At 36.8% G+C, this 22,470-nt stretch overlaps 2 protein-coding genes across 2 annotated transcripts in view; one reads left to right on the plus strand and one right to left on the minus strand.

The window, feature by feature from the left end:
* LOC111042594 (autophagy-related protein 16-1) overlaps positions 1 to 22,470 on the minus strand; it is a 174,306-nt gene that overhangs the window by 126,291 nt on the left and 25,545 nt on the right. The gene's annotated exons all lie outside the window — the stretch shown is intronic.
* The window catches only part of LOC111042593, a 33,483-nt gene continuing 13,134 nt past the window's right edge, over positions 2,122 to 22,470 (plus strand). The window contains exon 1 of the mRNA XM_022327246.1: positions 2,122 to 2,518. Within this exon, the coding sequence (XP_022182938.1) occupies positions 2,515 to 2,518 (4 nt within the window). The 5' untranslated portion in view covers positions 2,122 to 2,514. The remainder of the gene's footprint in view (positions 2,519 to 22,470) is intronic.

Genomic DNA, 22,470 nt, shown 5'->3' on the forward strand with positions numbered 1-22,470 from the left:
TAAATTCAATGTTCAAAAAAAAAAACGTTTAAAAGTATAATATAGTAATAAAATTGAATTCCTCGGGATTATAAAATAAGTTCGGATAGCAATAATCACAATAAAGGTTAAATCTTAAATATTAATTAATTTTTTTTTAATATAGGTAACTAAATTTTATGATTATTCTTACTAAAAACGAAAATATGCCCTCCGAAAAAGTGCGATCTGGAGCGACCACCCACCTTAAATACGGCTATGCCTTCAAAATTACAAGCACAAAAGTGATATATGTTATATTATACGTGAGGCAAAACACGTAAGACAAAGCGTGTTTTTAATTTAAAAAAAAATGAAAGATAGAAAAAAAATCACTCACCGGTGCACGCACGTCGCACCGTTCGTCGTGGTGTTTATTGTGCAGCCGTAATCGCATACTCGGCCGTCGCACGCATATAATGATAATTTAATCTTAATAATATAATATCATATTATCATAGTAGGTACACGTGAAACCCATGCAGATCGGAATGTATATATATACTATTTAGGCGGGCCCCGACCATAGGATCACCCGCTTTGGTCACGACCTCCGGGGAGGCCTCCAGACGCGGCCGCCGCTCATTCATGTTTTCGTTTATTTTGACTGCTGACGGGCTCGGAGCCGGTCTCGACAAGAACACACTCACATACATCCTACACACCAAACCTAACAAACAATACAAATAGAGGAGGCGACAGACTAGACTGCGTATACACAATGTACTAGTGTATAAGTACTGCATATATATGTATATATGATTATACATAATATACGATATACAGTATACATTACATAACCTAACCTAACCTGGTATTGTCTCCGTCATCGTCTCTGTCGTCTGCCTTGTCTTTCCGATAGTTACATTTACACCGAAACAGCGCCTCCGCGTGTACAAGACGATGGGATCGAAGTTGTACGATGTAGAAAACTAAGTCGTCGATTTCAGTGAGCACAACTGACAGATAATCGGATCACTGGAGCACTCCCATTGTACGGTGTATAGGTAGACTTTGTGGTCGTCGTCCTGCACTGACGTTATCAACATTGTCTGACACAAACATGAGCACCACCGTCATTTTGTATATTATTAAAAATATAAATTCGATTACTTAATCGACGGCTGCGAGTTACCACAATTACATTCGGGGGCAGAATTGGACACTGTAAGCTGCGAGTTAATTTCTGATGAGCTGTTTCAAAAACATTTGCCAAGTATGTATACAAGTGCATAATATATCATAATGTATATTACCATTTATGAACGTTCCCAATATGAAACTGTATGTACTTCCTATGGCCTATAATGGATATAACAAATATCTTAGACGAAAAATTAACCGAGAAATAGACAGACACAAATGATCAATTTCCTATAACCAAAGTGCATATTATAATATTGCACTAAATAATTTTCATTACCTTTGTTAAATTAAGCTGTCAGTATAATATTATGATTATTGTAATTTGTAAAATGCATACACATTCTACAACGGCGAGCTTATTTAATGCCCACCTAATAAACAAAAAAGAAATACTTTAGTATAAATACGTCTCGAACCACTGAATCATATACGATTTAGTACAATATATATATATATATATATGATGGAGTCTAAGCATCAAGTCCGGAGACATTTCGTAAGAAGTGCTTTACTGCACACCAACGAGCATCGCATTGACTATGAAAGCATCGGATTTGTGTTTATATAAAATATTAAAGTTTGTAAATGTTATAATATATTTTATGTACATGAATCGTATCCGATAAAGTCCGTCGGGTTTGTTTTAATAAAATATTATGCCTTTACGGTGGCCGGCCAAAAAAAAGAGATGGATATAATATTGTATAAAGGTACACTATTAAACCATGGGAGACGGTCGTCGTGTCGTGTGCCGTCGCCTATGATGTGTATATAGGACGCAGTGGTGGCGGGGAAAGAAGAAGTCGTCGGCGATTGCTGCTGCCATACCACTCCGTTCCACGCGGAAGCGTTTCTCACAGCGTGACGTCACAGCGCCGCCGCCGTCGGAAGTGGCCACCGCGGTCGCGTGGAAGGGGGCACCGGGGCTCCGGATGGACCGCCGGCCAACGGTGTCTCCGATCGGTTCTTCAATAGTCCGTTGCCAGTGGACTGGCGAAGGCCAAGGTCTGATATTTTCTTTCGTACATTTGCACACCGTATAAAATATATCATTTCCTATATCAATATTTCTGACAAAACCCGACTATAACATTTTATCCGACGGTTTATAAAAATTGTTTAGATTTTTCTTCCGTCATCTTTCATTTGCCGTGCACACATTTTTTGCGCGAGTGCAGTTTTTTGCGAAAAAATTTATAACATTTAATTTAAACCGAAATTTGTTTTATTTAATCGTTTTCGTTGTGCGCCGTTCAGCCGCCAAGCGGTCCAGTCCGCCGCACCAACTACACCGCCTACACGGAAGCACCGTCTTCCGTCGCCTTTTCACGAAGACTTCCACTATTTCAAATGGGTAAGAATTTGTTGTCAGGTCTTTGACCTCTGTCTTAAATAAGGAATTTTTTTTATTGGTTTTACGAATTTGCAAATCTCGACCACACTGCAACATTATCTATACGCGCAATTTTGCGGTTTTTCGATCGATCAAATATATTATTACAGATACGGTCAATATAGACACGTAGCATAGTAATAACAATATTTCTCTATCTCTCTCTTTCTACTCCGAGATCATTCCGTTGTTACATGAAATATTATAATATACATAATATAAAAATGTTTTTCTTTTGCAATAAACTATTTCTTATTTCATCAGCGGCAAATATTATGTTTCAAAAAAAAAATAAAGCAGCCATAGAGCTGAGAACTGGTCTTGATAACGCTAGTCTAATCTATTCACCTCATTACAGTATATTTAATGTGATATTGAACAAAAATATTCTTAACATGGGATTAAGATCTGCAACAGTTTCTTTGATATCCTATAATTTTTCCTCAAGCTCAGGTATTGATAAAATCGGAAAATTAACACTTTTAAGTACGTGTAACTGCAGTAAATAGAACGACTTTCAGCCGATAAAGTATAGTTTGAGCTACCTATTTGAAACGCTATGTATATGGCTCAAACCGCAAGTAAAACATTATATCTAGGTAAAATAAACTTTAGAACTGCACACGTATGTATATGTCCTACTGCAGCAATAAGGTGTAGAAAATATATTTTATACGATGTACGTATACATATTATAGACATAATATAGACCGTATCCGTTGTATAATATATGCACTGCAAACGCATACGCGCATCGTCCAAAATATTCGTATTATTCACGGCCAAACGGCGTCATATGTATATATTCTCGAAAAACCTGCAAGTATACGCTGCTATTCGTGTGTTAATAATTATAATATAGTCCGCGTCAAATTAGGTTTCCGTATTTCGGTCTCTCGCGGAGTGCTGAGCATGTTACGTAGATAAAAAAGCCTACTCGAACCGACCGCTTTGACGAGGACGGCCAGCGTCGCATATACAACAAAATAATACATAGCATACCTCTATATAGAATAATAATAATATAATATTATGCACACACGACACACGGGCGTCGCTGCTGCCGGTGCAGCTGCAGTCTGCGCGCGCGCCGCGGATAACAATCGAACACGTCATAATATACGTGACCCGTCCGTCGGTCCGTCTGCGATTCTCGTCGTATATGGGAGGTATGCGACACAGACGAGCGAAGTAACACTCGGGTTCAAAAACGTGTGGCTATTCTGTAATATATACGTATAGGTAATAATACTATGATATCGTTTTCAGTTAAGACCCCGGGCTACCATAGCTCGGATGACTCGCGATACAGATTTCTTCAGAGGCATTTCTGAAGATAAATTATTATTATTGCACCCACACACACACACACACACACACACACAAACACTTATATATATATATGGAAAAATCCATAACATAAATAGTTACCAAGCGAACGTACAACGACATAAACGATAAACGAACTGCTACACCGCACCACAACAATATAATATTATAATTTGCGACGTACATATATATTAAATATTGCAATAAAACTATATACAAGTAGACGGCAACGCAATAGAATATTGAAATATACGGCACCTATAATAGGATGAGATTGTTAAAAAAAAAACGCGGTTAATGTACGTAGAGATCATCGTAGCCGGCGAATGAAGAAGACGGTGAAAATCACTCGATTTTTTCACTCGAGATCGTTTCCTAGAAGACTTCACGCCCGGCGAAAGCGACAACGCGGCTCTATACATCGTATACTAATTGCATTGTCTATATTATTTTTAAATAATATAATATATTTAGGTGGTGACGAAAATAGTAACCTGCAGGTGTATAGTCGGGCTCGGATTTATTCTTCCGCCGACTGATCAATTCATCACAGTGTTTATGTTTTGATTATAATCCTCATGAGTTTTTTTTTTTACGCGCGGCGTTCGTTATACGTCATGTGCCGAACAACCGCGAGCCGTTATACCGAGAAAATATGTTCGCTCACTTAATTTCCCCCTGGCTAATACCGTTTTGTTTCAGACGGATTTTTTGCAAGGCATTAATCTAAAATACAAAACAAAACAAAAAATGCAGAATATAAAACGGCCAGCCTTACAGGATACATATTATATCGATATGTATGCAGTGTTTAAGTTATCCGACACGCGGGACTGGTTTTAAACACAAGACAACGCACATTATAATATACTATATATTATATAGGACATAGGTATTACAATTTGTATTATCCATATTATATACACACCACACACATACACACAACAAACAATTATAATAAATCGAAGTGTTTCTCTCGGATAAAACATATTACATTATATAGGTACATAGATATAGGTTCGATTTTTTTTCAAACCGTAATCCGTCGACGATGTCATAATAATAATGATAGGCTTCAAAACGTCACGCGTAACGTTGTTTAATTGCCCGCGTACGTATTATTATTATTTTATAATCATATCATTACAGCGATGGCGAATACGCGCGTTATAAGACATACTCGTATTAAAATATGTACACAGGTACAGGCGTAATATATTATGTGAAAATAAAACGAAATGAATATTCATTATCAATTATTATTATATTTACTCGTCTCTTCCCGATAACGGGAGTCGTGTTTCACTGCTGCGCTCGAGGTGTGCATAATAAAATATAATATAAAAGTAGATACATCAAGATTGAGGAGGGTGACATTTTTGCGGGGGGTATTCGTTAGACTTTATCGCCGTTAATAATATCTATTTATATCTCATTCTCGCATGAGTACCTGCCTACAAATCATTCGCTGTCGACTGTCGAGGTATTGTTATTGCGGAAAGCAGTCGTGGTGATAATATCGACATCAATTAACCTTTAATTATACATAAAAGTCACTTGTCGCGTTGTCGCCCATTTAACACGGCACCGAAATATCGCAGAAGCTGGATGTTTAGAGTGTTTAAGCCCTATACATAAACAACGTGCGCATTATAATCATACATTTCAATAATATTATAGATTTTAAACATGATAATATGCCTATTGTTCAGTGGTTGATGTAAGGGTCAATATTGCCACTGAAAAGTTCAAACTGTTTCTCTAACCGTTGGCCATTTTTTTTTTTTTGCTTCATCTGCATTTAAATTATACAATTATCGTTTGTAACTGCATATAATCAAAACTAGTGTCTATTATATTGGATAGTGGGTAGCAAAGAATTATGAAATAATATTATAGAAAATTAACTCAATATAACATAAACATTATTAAAGTGTATCTTTTAGAGTATTTTATACGGTTTTAAATGTGTATTCAACCTGTATAAAAAATATCGAAAAGTCAAATTTAACTCATAATTTTACCTTTGACAACATATTTTTATCTAATCATCTCATTCAATTTTAAATTTATAATTTATAAATCATCATGAAATTTGAACTGTAATAATTGAACAGTGTTTACCTATAGTAAATTGCTTTAAATAGTCCTCCAAAACTTAAAAAAAAAAACAACTTAAGGGGATAGGTTTATGGGTCTATTGTGCACCTACGTAACAGCGACAGACCTGAGGCACGTACGCCTTACCTTGATTTAATGTTTGTTTTCATCTCGATATTTGTCTCATACGCTGAAAAAAAAACCAGTTACCGGGTCACGTTAAAATAACTATAAACACAGTTTAAGGCCATCGTTGAATTTTACGTTTTTATACGTTCCTATAAATATAATATCTAATATAATTATTATTACACGTATGTAGGTAGATAGCATATAATATGCTTGTAACGACACGCCGACGTCATAATATACGATATTATACGATATTATGCGCGCACACATAAAGCAATAATTATTGACGACGATTAAAATACGTGGCTAGGTCTACCGTTATAGTCATAATACGATCTGCTACTCTGCTAAGGTTGTATAACCAAGCTAAATAATAAATATATAATAATATATCGACCACCTACCTATACGTAAATGGTAAAATATTATAAAATACTAAAAAATAATAACATAATGATAATACTGTGAGCTTGTACGACAAGTATAAGCATAAGTGCACTATATAGACGATGGCTTCAAAGGGACTATAAACTCTCATGTCTTGGTTTAAAAAAATAATGGGCCAGTAAACTATTTTAGTTGAACGGATCAAGAAAATATTCCCTTTTTTTTATTATTTAAGAAAATTTACAATTTATATAATAAGTAAATATGATGAGTACAATATTACAGGACATGAAAATATTCCTACAATTATTTTATAAGCCACTACAAGGTTAGTAATAAATCGAAATGTTTAACGATGCTTAAGTTGGGATGATATTAAATTTCCATTGATCACGACGTATTTAAATAAGACATTTTAGTTGCAATTATAATTAGTTAGATTTTTACTTCGAGTTTGATGACAAAAAAGTGACCAAAAATCACGTGGGTACCTTATTATGTAAGCCATATAATCTTTATTAGTGATCACAATTTGTTGTAAAGCTGTGCTAATAAGTTCTGCTATTTGCAAACGTTGTTTCGATCAATGCGACGGTAGAAAAATTACCGAACAACTGGTATATTATAAAATTGTTTCTTGGATTTAGAAATACCTACAAAGTATTTATAATTTATAGTTATGACAAATTAGTTTTTTAAATTAGTGTTGAAAAATATTCAAGGTTTAGTCTTTATAATTATAGAGTGAAAAAAGAGTATAGTCGGCCAGAAAAAGATGGATGATCTGTGTATCAATTTATCAGCCCTCGCCAGGAAAATAATAATAAACACTATTTTCGATCATATCGGAATGAAAAATGCATATTGTACATAATAATATTATTATATATAGGTAGGTCATACGATTATATAGAAAATAATCTAATGTGTGAAGACATAAGTCGTTACGATATCGCGATGCAAAATGACGGACGCGTCGAAGAGTAACTTTTTGACCGAAAAGATCAACAAAAAAACCGAGTGAACCGAAGAATTGGAGCCGGTTTGTAATTGATGCGTCTACCTGATATAATGAAAATATATCGTCGAGGGACGACCCGACGGAGACAATTGAACGAGATCGGCGGTGCGGCGTATAATGAGTGTCATTACGTTCCATTAACGAATGTATCACATGACGACTGCACGTCCGACCGAAATATAAAAATAATAATAACAATAATACTCCAATGATGATAACAATAATAACGAAAAAAAACTGTAATGGCAAACAGATCGTCGTCAAGGCCAAACGCGCGCAGATAATATGTGTGTCAACGAGACTCGTCGTGGTCGTCAACTGATCCGATTCTCACACGGTCACTCTCGTCCACCTGACTGTACACGCACGTCGCTTTCCGAAATAATACATGATTAAACAATAATAATGGTGATAGTAATAAATAATAATAATAACAACAACACAGATCGCGTGACTGACCTACGGCCGCGGGGTACGATGACAATTGATCCATCGCGTTATTTTTTTATTATTGGGGCATCGCGCACACGCCTCTACTACATGCATACAAATTTGGATATGTGTGCTGCGAAAAATGAAAACGATTTCGATAGAATCTCATGAAATATCTACCAAGAGTCTTAGCAGATCAAATATGTATGTTGTCAATAAATCGAGACGACCGTTTACCGATTTCCTTTGCAAAAACTAAACTGATGATACATAAATTATGTATTATTATTGCATTAACTATCCTCGTACTTATATGAGATACACAAAATTCATTTCCATCAATCAAGTGATCTGACTGTTTCGCCAGAGTAAAACAAAAATAATGTACATAGTATAAGTCATATTATATAAAAATCTGAAAAGGTTCTGATTTTATTTGGAAGCAAAATAAAATACTTATATAATATTACCTATAAATACGACATTTTCGTTTGCTAATGATCTGAACGATGATTTTTCGACTAAAATAAAAAAGTTATTAAGAAGGTGCACCGGCCATTGTCCTCCAAACGTTTGCGTGCCCACATAAATATATATATTACTTGTATGTAATATTTGATGATATACAGTACCTACTATCAAGAGGCGGCGAATATTAATTTTTCACCGGGCGGAAAATTCCTTGAGCCGACCTTCACGTACCAAATCGATATGGTGGGTTTGCATAATATGTATTATTAATTATTATTGCTAATTATAATATATAGTTATCCACGCAATGCGTTTACACCGAACACCGAAGACTAGCTATACCAGCACCTAAACAGTATTGATTTAATTGTACAGTTTTTACGCGGTATTAATATAATATTGGTGTCTAATATCGATATTAATTCTACCGCAAAATCGTGCAGTTTTAGCCTCGAAATCACGGGATGTACACGGACCACGCCGTCATAATGTTTAAATTCACAGTGTTAATCACAACTATGCGTATAAGGAAAAAAAACCTAAAAACAATTATATTTTGTTCACGCGGAGGCCGCCTTTTTCGTATACATATATGAGTATTTTATACGTTATTTATACTTTTTTGCAAGTGGGAAAATCACAAATAAAATAAAATGAATCTTATGGTCTCTGGTATAGGTTAATTTATTTTTGCACGGTCCATAAAGTAGTTGTATCCGTTATATATAGGTACGCGTTATGCGATGCATCCGACGAAAAGCGGATGTAAACTGTTTTGGTACGATTCGCGAACGTACGGACTTCAGTTTCCTGCAGAGATGATAATATCTGGGCATGTATTATATTATGACCGGCGGTCGACGGATCGAAAACAAAACAGGATTTTCGGAGGAATAAAAAATTCGTATCGTATTATGTAGATCCGGCCAGAAATTATGCTCGTCCTCCATCACCGCCGCCGCCGATTTTCGTTTTCATCCTCGTCGCGTGCGCGTATCCATTATTATTATTATACTATACATATAATAGTGTGTTGACGACGGGGAACTCGCATGCTACGCCGGCCGAGATTTGTGCTATATCTTTATAATATTATAATTATGTGATATGCGTTATATATATATATCTATATATATATATATAGATTATTATGGCGTGACCAGTCGCCGAGTGAAATGGAAGAAAAATCGATACAGACTGCACTGCGGAAATCGACGAGGGAGTGTAGGTGTTTGATTTCTTCCCTGCGGTAATCGTTTCACCAATTATACTTGTTCGTCGATTGTTTTCGAAAGGTATCCCGTACGCACACAAAACATACGCACATCAGCCGGTCAGTTCGAACGCACGCGGCTATAGTATAATAGACGTTTTCAATTACGGCCACAAATTCAATTTCCATAACACCGATCCCGATGATACATCCTGAAGCCTAAATACTATAATATACAGTATATTATAACTATACGCCGATGCGAGATCGGACCCGCGTGAGAAAAAGCACGCGAGAGCCTGTTAAATGTTCATCAGCGGGCCACGTGCATATTGGTCTCACGGTCGATCTTAGAGGACGTCCGTTGAGGAGTTGCCAGTGACTTCGACGCTAGGCTACAAACGTACCGATACAACGACCGTGATGGCTTATTAATAGACGATAACGCATATACTCGCACGCACGTTATTGCCATTCCGTACTGTAACGAGCGTTCGCATAATACGCACTCGTCTCGTTTCGTATATGGAGAAATGTTCCGTTTCCTTTTTTTTATTCTCTCCAAAAGCTACACCTAGCTTAACACTTTCGTATAATAACACTTGGAGATTGCGCTACACGACGTAATAATGCTTGCGCGGACCGACGGAATCTACGATAACACAGTTATATATTATTATACAGAGTGCAAAAGTGCCCGCACATAACGGACCGACAATTAAAAATGTTTACGCACCACCGGCCGCGTAGTATAGGTAGTAGGTACCCACCTATATACGTGATACTAATTTGGCCATCCAGAGTCTCCACTCCGCCGCCGCGCACTCTGTATATATTATTATTATTATATATACACGTATATAGGTGGAATGAATTCCGCGCTGTCCGCGAGTCCCGTTGCTCTTTGTGAATGTTTTTGCGGGGAAAAAAATAAGAATGAAAAAAAATGACGACGACGACGACGTTAATAATTGTCTTCGACGCTGCTCGATATAATAACGATATATTCGGTGTGCAGTCTCCTCCGATGCACGTGCTGGCAATTTATTTCGACTCTGCAGCATCACGTTATAATATGTGTGTGTATACGAGCGCGCAATGTGCGGTGGTATGGAAATTGAATTTCGTTCTTTAAGACTATTTTTTTTTTTTACATTAACGATTTACCGTACGGCCAGTGCGTCGAACAATACCCAATTCCGTATTGACCCACAGTCAATCGACGACCGCGGTCGCGTGGCTAGCTATGTCGTGAATAATAATATATACATATATTGTTATGATGACGAGCACTTGCACTCGCGCGTACGCAACTCCGTTATGGCGTTAGAAAAACGACATTTCCGAATCGTTTCAGTGGTAAGAAAATGTTTTTAAAAAAAAAAAACGTATAACGATCATCAAGCTATAACGGTGAACATATACGAACTGCAGTTGTAGGTACCTGGTCGCGGTATAATACCAATTTATTGCTTACCGACCGAGATTGACAGGTCGACCATCGTAATTAATAATAAATAACACTGCACGCTATACGATGCATATGTAATAAACAAACTAATAGGGTCGTATAATAATATGATTATACTGTCAGATGATTTTTTTTTTGGAGCTGAACCACTCATCATTACTCGATCAGTTTTTATGTTAACATTTGTTTTTAGGTAAAAGTAACCATACAATACCTATATAATATTTTAAATGAAAAATTAAAATGGTTACACTTTAGATTTTTGTTGAGGTTAAGGGGTACACCACGAAGGTTTTTTTAAAAACATATACGTACTTATATTATATAGTACGCACATTCACCTAAATAATATAGTAACAATAAACCTAGTACCTACCTATACACGATATATTTATACAAGTGCATTTTGAAAGGTAGGGAAGAGAGGATCCAGGGAAGTCAGCTGAATTCATTTTATCTTCCTCGTACAATTATTATGTATACATTAACATGTACGCGAACGTCTTATGGAACTACGCAATTATACTGCGCGATTTAGTCGGTCGCATTATGGTTTTTCTAACCGAACAGATGATAATTATATCACGCTTTGCACACACTATACTATTGTTTTTACGTCACGGATGCGTTTTTCGGCATATTATTAATAGACCGGTACCACCGAGCGCCGGTTGTCCATATTCCGACAAAAATCAAACCAGCGATATACATAGACCGAAATCATCTGCAACTATATTATGATAGTATTTCCGAGCGAGATCCGTAAATACGACATCAAACACGGGGGTAGGCATGGGTGACTATAGCATACGTAAATTTATATGAAGGTACTCGTCGACAACTCGTGCTATACTCACAATATAGTCACTATATATACTATGGGTACCTACTCGGTTTCACGCCCTATGATTAATGATCGGTAAACAATAATTAGCGTGTACATTATTATTATTATTACTATCATCATTACCGTGGGTGTGTATGTGTGTGCACACCGACTGACAAGGATCGTTTGTCGGAGACTCAGTCGCCACTATTAATCAACGTCACATTAACACCTCGGCGTGTGCACTACTACAGGTGCAACATATATACTGAGGCGGTGGTGCAGCATTTGCAAAACCTGCTCAAACAACGAAATTGTTTCCGTGTATTTTATTAGAGCGTTCTTCCATTGACATGATATATATTTTAATATAAGTATTCGTAATTTTGTATTCTCCATTTCCACGAGTTCTTCCGCAAACAGCATTTACGTATATAATAGTAATTGTGTATACTTACACCAAGTCGATTAAAACATGCACGGTGAGCACCAATTTTTCGTCCACTAATCTAAACGTCACATTTTTGTCCGTTTTCAATGCAACGATATACGTGAAGGGTGTTTTTCATCAATTTCACCGCAAAGATTCGTTATAACATTTCCCACAATCTAACGAATTGGTAAGAATGTTTTTGGCAGAAAAAAATCATTAAGATATATTATAATTATTTTACAGTGAGCACGCACCGGTTTCAGATATAGGTATAATTGTCGAGGTGCCGCGGCCGTCGTACATATTACTTTATATACGCGCATCTGTACGATGAGAACCAATCCATATTATAATCGTATAATATATTATTATATTATAGTTTCTTGATGATACTAATAGTATATTGATTACTGTATTACGTACGTTCGGAACATTCAATTTCACCGTTGCCGCCGTTCTCGGTCGTTCGTTTCTCGCGATGTTATGATAATAACTATAATACATAATATTATGTAGTACACCTCATGTTCTGTATAAATACCGCCGCGTATACGCGTTTCGTAATAAATTAAATAAGAATAATCCATTACACCTATAATTATCTCGGGCTTACACGCGCAGTTTAATACACGAGTTTAAAAGCGTGTACAGATAAGTTCACATGATGGCATTTATCTACCAAGTCCGTACGCGCATTACACACATTATATACCTACTACGATAATACGGGATAAGGACTCGGCCTAGGCAAACTCGCCCCTCCCACCATCATCTACAGACACCAAACGACTGGAAGACTCAACGAGTGTGTGCGAACCACCGCTTAATCTGTTTAAGATTATCGTGCGGCCGATTTCTGATCGTGGCAACCGCGATATGATGATGAAACGAGCATGGGATAAATGGTTTTAAATTGTTTTTAAAATAGTGTAATCGAAAACTGGTATGCAATGAGGTATACCTACCGGAAAATATCGTGTCGGTTCGGTAGCGTATACATAATAGTACTACCCGGTATACCTTATCATAATGTTTTGAATAATAATCGACTTTCGACCTCGAAACGGTCGCGGGGAGATAGCCGCCACCGGCATATCGCTGCATCTCACCGCGGCTGCAGCTCGTCGTCTAACACTGTGACATATTATTATAACTGGGCGAGAGGGAACGAGCAGGGAAAGAACAATGTATAATGATAATAATAATAATAATATCAGACGGACGATATATACATATACGGGAAATATAAACAGGAAAACCATCTGTTGTGAATACGGGAAATAACGAAGTCCTCGGAAGGTCGGACCGCGATAGTATATTATAACGGTGTATATGCAGTACGATCGGTTGTGGTCGCGCATACGTGTATATGTATATGTGTGAATCGAACAGAACCTATGGTCGAGAATTCCTTTCGTCGCGAACAGTCCGCCGCCGCCGCTGCCGCCGCCGCGTTCAATTATATATTATTATTATTATTATTGTTATTATTATTATTATGATTGTTATAATACGGCTCGATGGCATAGTAGATGCGTACTATAATATCGCGTACAATATCGTTGTGCGTTTCTCACGGGCGATTAACCGAATTTAGTATATATATACGTAAAAAATAATAGATACATACACACACACACACACGCATATACGATCGTAACGTTTTACGACACACAATAATACTGTATTATTATTACGAATATACGATAGTGCATTTATTGCAGTGCGGGATAGGCGTATTACCGACGACGACGGTTACAGATAATCGCGATTTGGAGCAAACCGTACACGAAAAACCGGTTGCATCATCCGCAGCTGATATCGCATATTATATATTATATATATATATATGACGTATACGCGACCGGTTTGTGTGTGGTGTTCGATCGCGGAAAAAAAAACAGCCTCCGTATACACATAATGATATGATACCTACAATCGCACATGGATAAAATATGATACGCGCGTGTTATACACGACGTGTAAAATAATATTATATTGTGCGATGATTATACAGACGCGAACAATGTTGAAAAAATTTGCGAAAACAGCGATCATCGTCTTTCCTCGTACAAGGAGTGCGCACCTACCAAAAATATATAATATAGGTACGTAGCCACGTAGGTCTTCTCAGCGTGTGTTTACATTTTATTATATTACTGTCGGTATTCCACGGGTAAATACAATATGTGTATATTAGATTATACTGTAAACTGTTGCGCTCATCGGCCGACGAGCGCATAATATATTACCATAATACATATTATTATACATACAATGTATAATATAGTGGCATGGCCTGTGACCGTGATCCTCGCGCACCGTGCGAATTACCGTGGGCGGCCGACGACGAGACTCGCCGTTTGCCCACACAGAAAACGTTTAACGATGCAATATATTACATCTCCCTTTGAAGTCGAGACGTATAGCTGGTATAATACAAGCATCCCAGCCGCAGAGACGGTATTGTTGTAACAGTATGTATTCAAATAGAGTGGTAATATAGTGGTAATAGCGGTAGTATGTATATTATATAGTTGTGGTGGTATACGGTTCTCACAGTCGAAACCTTTGAGACGACAAGCTAAATACACACACACACACACATATATATGTTACGTGTATATGACACGCAGCGTTTTTTTTTCTGTCTTTCTAGTTTCTTTCCATATTTTCATTCTTTTTATCGATCTGTGTAATTTTTTTTTCCCGTTTTTTGTACGACGAAGATGTTGGACGTTTTTACGCGCGCGAGCACACACACGCACGTGAAAAACGTTTCGTACATATCGTCACGTATCGACCGACCGGCCTGCTGGAGGAGCGCATAGAGGAGGAGCAGAGAGCGCATAACTGTAGATCGCCGACGGTAGGTCGATACGCCGCCGCCGCCGTGAATCTCCAACGCGTATTGGATCATCGCACACGCACACACCTGCGGTAACGACGATATTCGGCTAAAGACAATATCGTATTATCATAATAACACGTTATGGGTTATTTGTATTATACGCGTCACCGCGGTGCATTGTATGCAGTATGCACATTGCATATGATATGCGTACCTATATACTGTGCGGTGCTCGTATTGGAAATTAGCATAAAATAAAAGAGGGGCTCCTGAGTCCTGGACTTAAAAAAAAATGAACGTGACTTTAAATGATTGAACGCGACACATAAATAGAGAGAAGACCACGTAACTCTAAACAAAGATCATCAAACAAATAATTACAATACATAAGAACAGTAACGCGGCATAATCGTCTATATATACTTCGGATGCCGATCAAAATAAATATTTGTGTATAATAGAAATTTACTTAATAAATAATATACACCGGCTAGAATAATTTATAATTTTTTTTAAATTACAGATCAATCATATTTCACTGCGGTATTGTAATAATAATAATAATAATAAGTTAAAATGAAACATACCGTGTAAATAATTGATAAGGGGTCCAAAAGATTTATAAAAATGTCAGTGAAATTCTGTCACCTTACGATCTCCCCTCTCCCAATTCGAGCTCTGTATTTATGTACTTCCGGGTTTATTGCTGACAATATAATATAGGACATCGTAACGTCGTTGAAACGGTATATTATATTATTACAACAATTGATGAAATGAGCGCCACATCTCAAGCGCAAGAGGCGATATCGCGACGAGTACGTATAGGTATTAGGTACACGTATAGGTCCGATAATGTTGCATATTTAATTTCTTGAACATTTGGTGCGCGTCTGAGATCTGCCATATTTGAAACATCTTCCGATTAATCCGCCGAATCGATATCGTTCGCGACGGTCACCGCCGCGAGATCGACTCCAATCTCTCACGACGACGACCCATACCTTTTTGCGACCCGCGCCGTCGTGTCGCGTACGACATCGTGGGTTGTGTGTTTACTATTTGTGTACCTACCCGAGCGGTCAGAGACGACGGATCTATTCAGCTGTTGCGGCGGTCGTCTGCCCGACATCATCACTGAACCGCCACCACCAACGTATACAATAATACGATATATTATAGTGAGACGTCTAGTTTGGAACGGCTGTACGATAATATCATCGTCGTCGTTGTCGTCGTCGTCATTGTTTGCCGTTGGCGTGTACAATAGGACGTTGTGCGCGCGCCGCCGTTGTCACGACCGCGCCGGAGCACGACGCGCTCGCCGACATTGCCGCTGCGAGCCTCCTTCATAGACGTCGAAAATATACATAATAATAATAATAATAACAAAAAGATAATATAATAAAGCAATAATGACCCATATTTTGTGCGACGTCATGTCCGCCGCGATCCGTGTTTTCCGGTCGCGATCGCTCGATTTCATACACCAAGTGTATACAGACAAGAACCGTCGCAGCGGACGAACCGAATTTTACGACTTTATGCCAAAATTCAGATATTCTGGGTCGATATTATAATACAATTATGTAACATTTATTATTGTCGTTATGATAGGCACCTACACGCAGTGTTAATTCAAAGGCTTAATGACGTCTGCAATAGCCAAAATTGGCTAGGTCTTATTAAGTATTCATAGTATATTTATTGAAAAAAACAAGAGGCCCCAACTGCCCCACCCAATTATAGCCATTATCATACAAATACAAATGCGTTTTAAGATAAATTGTTTAATTTACATTCGATATAATATCTATTTAAAAGCAAACAGAATAATAATTTGAGCTAGTAAACAATCACATATGTGGTCAAATATTACATGGTATTGGCTCTTCACCTCTTCCTACATTTCATACGGAAAAAAATAATAACTCTTAAGGGTCTGTGTTGATATTTCGCCTATCATGAATACCGATGAATTACTACTAAATTTCAAATATTTTTATTTTCTGTATCAACTACCACTCCAAACCTAAAAACTTAAGTTATAAAATAGAAAATTGTTTAAAAAATCTGATAAATAATTTTGAATAACTCCGTACGGTGTACATTAAACACTATACCCAGTACCCGGTGACGAGTAGTCAACCAAGCGTGAAGATAATGGAGATTACGACGGGTATAAATAATAATCACTGGGCAGTTATACGACAACGGCAACTCGATATCATAATTTATATTGTATTACCTTAAATTGACAATTACTATATAGTTTTCGTCGATCCGACGTTTAATAAACTCCGATGACGGGACATATTCGATTTTAGTTAGAAAGATGTGACTTTGGAAATATTCGCAAGTATTAAAATTGAATTTCGACAAACTATGAAGGCAGACCATAGAAATTATTTTTTCGGCACGTGCGTCGACTTTTTCCTACGTTATTATAAATTGTCGTCAGATGCACAACGCGTCTACATATTAATATATAGTTTTTTCTTTTAATATTATTATGTCTGTGCAGTACACGACGAGCGTGTTGCAGAAGTTCGAGAGTAGTTATGTGCGTTTTGTTATTTTTTTTACACTTACGGTGGCGGCGACTCATTGTGTTCATCGCGCGCCAATTTTCCTTTTGTTGCCCAGTAATAATGTAAAAAGAAGCATTTCTTATTTATTTTTCGCGCGCCCGTTTTTGTTTCCGCACCGTTTTTGTTTCTCTTCTCGGAACGAATCGAACACGTACTAGTGCACCAGAGAAATCTCCCTTCTTTAATGGAATGCCGTTTTGATTGGGTTGTGGAAAAACGAAATATTTCCGGTCAGAAAACACAATATTATTATTATTATCATTATTATTATTACTGGCGGCCATCGTATTGTTTTCGCGAGTGTATGATTTTTTTCTTCATAATCATTATCGAGTCTGCTAGTTATAATGTTGTGCAAACGCATAAACGAAAATAATAAATATCTGCGCATGCCACGTTGATCAACTTTACAATTCTGTCGCTTTCGGGTGAATTAACCGGTCGACGGCTAGTCGTTTGTTATTATTAATTATTATTATAACTATTTCACAGTTATCATTAGGTGTAATCCGAGTAATGCGCGTTTCCCACGGATGCCACGCAGACGGTCACGGGAGAACCGTCATAAAATAATTATCACCATCGTTGTGAAAAATATACATAATACAATATTATAATAGAATATTTTATCAAAACGACATTTTGCGCAATAATAACGGCGGACGTTCAAGTCGGGCGTCCACCAAAACAGAATAATCCATTAGGATAGGGTTATTCGTGTAACAAAATGTGAAGACTGAACACTATCCACGATCCGAAAAAATTTGTGTAGGTACTCAATATACTGAACATTGTGTACAGTACGTTTTAAAATTATTAACGAATTCTTCGAAGTCTTGTACACGTGTACCTATTAAAAAATTAACGAGCCAAGTGTACTACGAATACAGGGAGAAAAAAATTAATACGCAGAAAACCTACTTAGCAATACAGTGTTTACTGCTTATACATACGGCATCATCTTAGAACGACAAAAATAGGTGACCAATATCGACACGACGAAACGTTTCGATGAAATTTAACAATTGTACGATATTCGGACGCATCAACAACGATATAGAAACGTATACATATACTTTTGACATGACACAACAACGCGTCTTCACCGTAAAAACGAAAAACGCCGTTTCCCTGGACATAATTCGCGCCCGTCTCCTCAACCGAAGCGAGATCATCTCATTATTATTATAATATATTATATTGTTGCAACGATCGCGGTCGCGGAGATATAATATAATATAACGCACGAATGTCTCCGTCCGCAACAATGGCATCTTCCTAGAATATATAATTATAGGAAAGCGGGCCGGACATCTGAGATCGTAAATAAAATTCCAAAAAAAAATAACGTATAGAAAATACATTATGTTATATAAAAAGTCAACAACAATAATAATAATACAACAGCAGAGGGTGCGCACGAAAGCACATCGGGCGCGAAGACATAGAATGACCACGACGACAATGCATTTAATTGCATTTTCGTTATTACATAAAATTCGCAATACACATATACATCGGCTGGGACACAATATACGTGTTGAAGACGAACGGTTTTTGTAATTTTTTTTCTTTAACCCATCCATTATAATGTGCGCAGTGACGAGAAGAGCAACGGATTGTTCCACGTTTTTATTATTCATATATTTTTTTTTCAATTATTAAACTTTACTTCGGGCACAGAAATACAACGTTCGGTCGTCCTATGTAGCTGGTCAATAATACTGCACAGCACACGAATACAATAATGTAGGTCAAGAACGGCCGTACGGCACACCACCACCACCACCACCGCCGCCGCCGACGCCAAACCACCGCCGGCGACTCCCGAATCGCATCCGTTTCCGCCGACCCGCGTCGGTCACATGGTATCCACCTATATGGTGTGTTTATAGTGGGCCGTGTTGGACACGACCGAGTCGCCGCCGTCCGCGAGAAGTGCGCGTCTCATTAAAATCGGAATATAATATTATATAGGTATATAGAATTATGTATGAAATAAAAAACAAATTCGGGATAGAAAAAATCCGACGAAAAACGGGTTTCGCGTACACGCACGATAATAATATTATAAATACACTTGTTGCAGACGTGGCGTACGCCTCCGGCGCAAACTCGCCGTTACGCGGTATAAATATATTACTTTATAACATAATATTATGCCGCGTTCTCGTTATAGATCGTTTATGGTATAAATAATATATATATATATATTTATATTATAGACGTGCACTCCTCAAGTGGCGATGACTAATAATATAATATTTATGGTGAGTTCGGTGGGCGAATAAAAATCCGCGAGGAAAAACTAGATCTACACAGACCTCGCCAAAAACGAGTTTCCGTGGCTGCTGCAGGTGCATACAGTTCGTTTTGTGCCCAAAAACTCGTCGACCGCCCAATATTATACCGTTGTATGCATTCATTATAGTAGGTACCTATGATATGCAATTTGAAATAAAAACAAATACGAATTTTATTGAAACACTCGTTGTATACGGTTTTTTTTAGTTTTAGTCTTACCATAACACGTTAGCACGATCCACGTCGAACGATTTGATATTCGAGTAGAGTTTCTTGCATTACGATTACCTACATACAATTGTCAGGACAAGTTATCGACCAATTTAAACGACACTTCACAGATAGAAAATTGATCGGTGGAAGAGGTATAATTCGGTGACCGTGTTGGCAGAACAACTCTATAATATTAGAAGAAATGGATATAAAACAAATTTCCTAAAAACATTCGTTAAATATACGTCGACTGTCCATTAATGTGTATACTTATCAAGACGAGCGATTATAGACAGTACCGTAACATTCTAGCGCAGTATAATAATAGTGTACGAAAAATACAAAAATCTAATCAATCTTAGAGGATTGCCCCGGTATCAGGTGGACCGCGAACGAGTGTACTATTACAATAACTCGAACCGAACGAAAAACGCATTCGGTTTTACTAATATAATACACTAAAATTAAACCGTAAACTATTACAAATTATACACCAGTGTCTACTATATACGAATTATATACGAATTCGTGTAAACGGTTGAATTTAGTTGAATTTTTTTTTATCATCTTTTTACCGAGTTCCTTAATATCCCCCCTGGCATACAACAACGTGCGTATTAACCTGCAGCAGTTTTTTAACGAACGTAATGAGCATAATATATGTCACTCGAAAGCACCGTTGCACCGTGCCAATTTAATAATATTGTATATTAGCGGATAAAGTCCGATTTAAAAAAAAGTCTGTTCAAAATTATTAGGTACATCGTGTATGTATACGTGTTTGTAAAAAATATCACCACACGGTTAAAAAAAAAAAACGAAAATAATAATGCGAATACTGATTAGGAATGTTTTGCATATAATTTGAATACTTGAAACTGCAATACTCAATTAACAGCAGTTTTTTTATACTCGTGTCATCAAAATAACTGATTATCATTATATTTTCGGGAGCTGAATCGCTTTCATCGAAAGGACCTTGGCGTATTGGAAAAGGTGTTGAACCAAGAAATATCACTGCAGATATCGTTTAAATTATAATTGATTTATGTCCCTAAGGTATTCTACTGTTTATTTAACAACTTCCGACTTTTAAATATTTACTGTAAAGCCAAGAAATGAAAATATGACGAGTCTATTTATTTGTAACATTAGGTTTCACGGTTAGAAATATCTACGATATGCAATTAAGCAAATTAAATATAAAAGACAACAACGGAGAAGGTTTGGTGCGTAATTTTTCCGCATCACGTGGTTTTGGTATTACGTATACCAGAAAATTATAAATTACATTAGAATTCGGTCATTCCGTTTTTTTTAGCAATTTTTTCATTATATTTACTCCACATCTCCACGTAATCTTTATACTATAATAATATTTATTATTAAACGATAAAACGATAGAAAAAATAATAATATTAATGATGATGTATGTAATAAAAGTTATATATACGAGGACGCCGTCGGTCAAATTGAATAACGCGTTTTTTCTTAAAATCCGGTAACGCGAAACAACAAAAAAAAATCATTATAAACCTCTCTTCGATTATACGGCAACTACAGCTAAAGGATTGGACGTTATAAGTAGTCATACGCTATTTATTTCGCGTTATTACAATATTTTTTCTTCCCGTTTTATTAACGGTAAAACGTATATAATACACCGGATTTCGTATCCCCCCTTCACACACACACACACACAGTACCTATTATTATTAATTCGGTCTCGTAAGTTTAAACATTTGCATGATTTTTTTTTTGAAACATTAGGGAAAAGTACCAAGTGTGGTACAAAATAAATCCATTACATGTAATAATAGTAATACAAATATAAAGTTTAATAGTGCATATATTTTCTGTGTATTTTTGGTATATCGTAGATTTTTTGAGTTAGTAGCGCATATTATTTCATATACATTTAATTTATAATTTAAAGTGCATGCGTATTTATGCGTTTTTTAGTGCAAAAACCTACGAGTCCTAATCATAATTGTTAGGTATTAAACAGTCGATTGGCGGCTGTTGTCATACATCGTTTGTGTGCAGATAATAATATTGCATATTCGTCATTCGGCCACAATGTAGGCGTTCGTATTATTATTCGAGTAAATTAAAACGGGCCGCTGAACACGACGAGGC

The sequence above is a fragment of the Myzus persicae genome, unplaced genomic scaffold (genome assembly GCF_001856785.1).
Source record: "Myzus persicae strain clone G006 unplaced genomic scaffold, MPER_G0061.0, whole genome shotgun sequence".
NCBI classification, from domain to species: Eukaryota; Metazoa; Arthropoda; class Insecta; order Hemiptera; family Aphididae; genus Myzus; species Myzus persicae.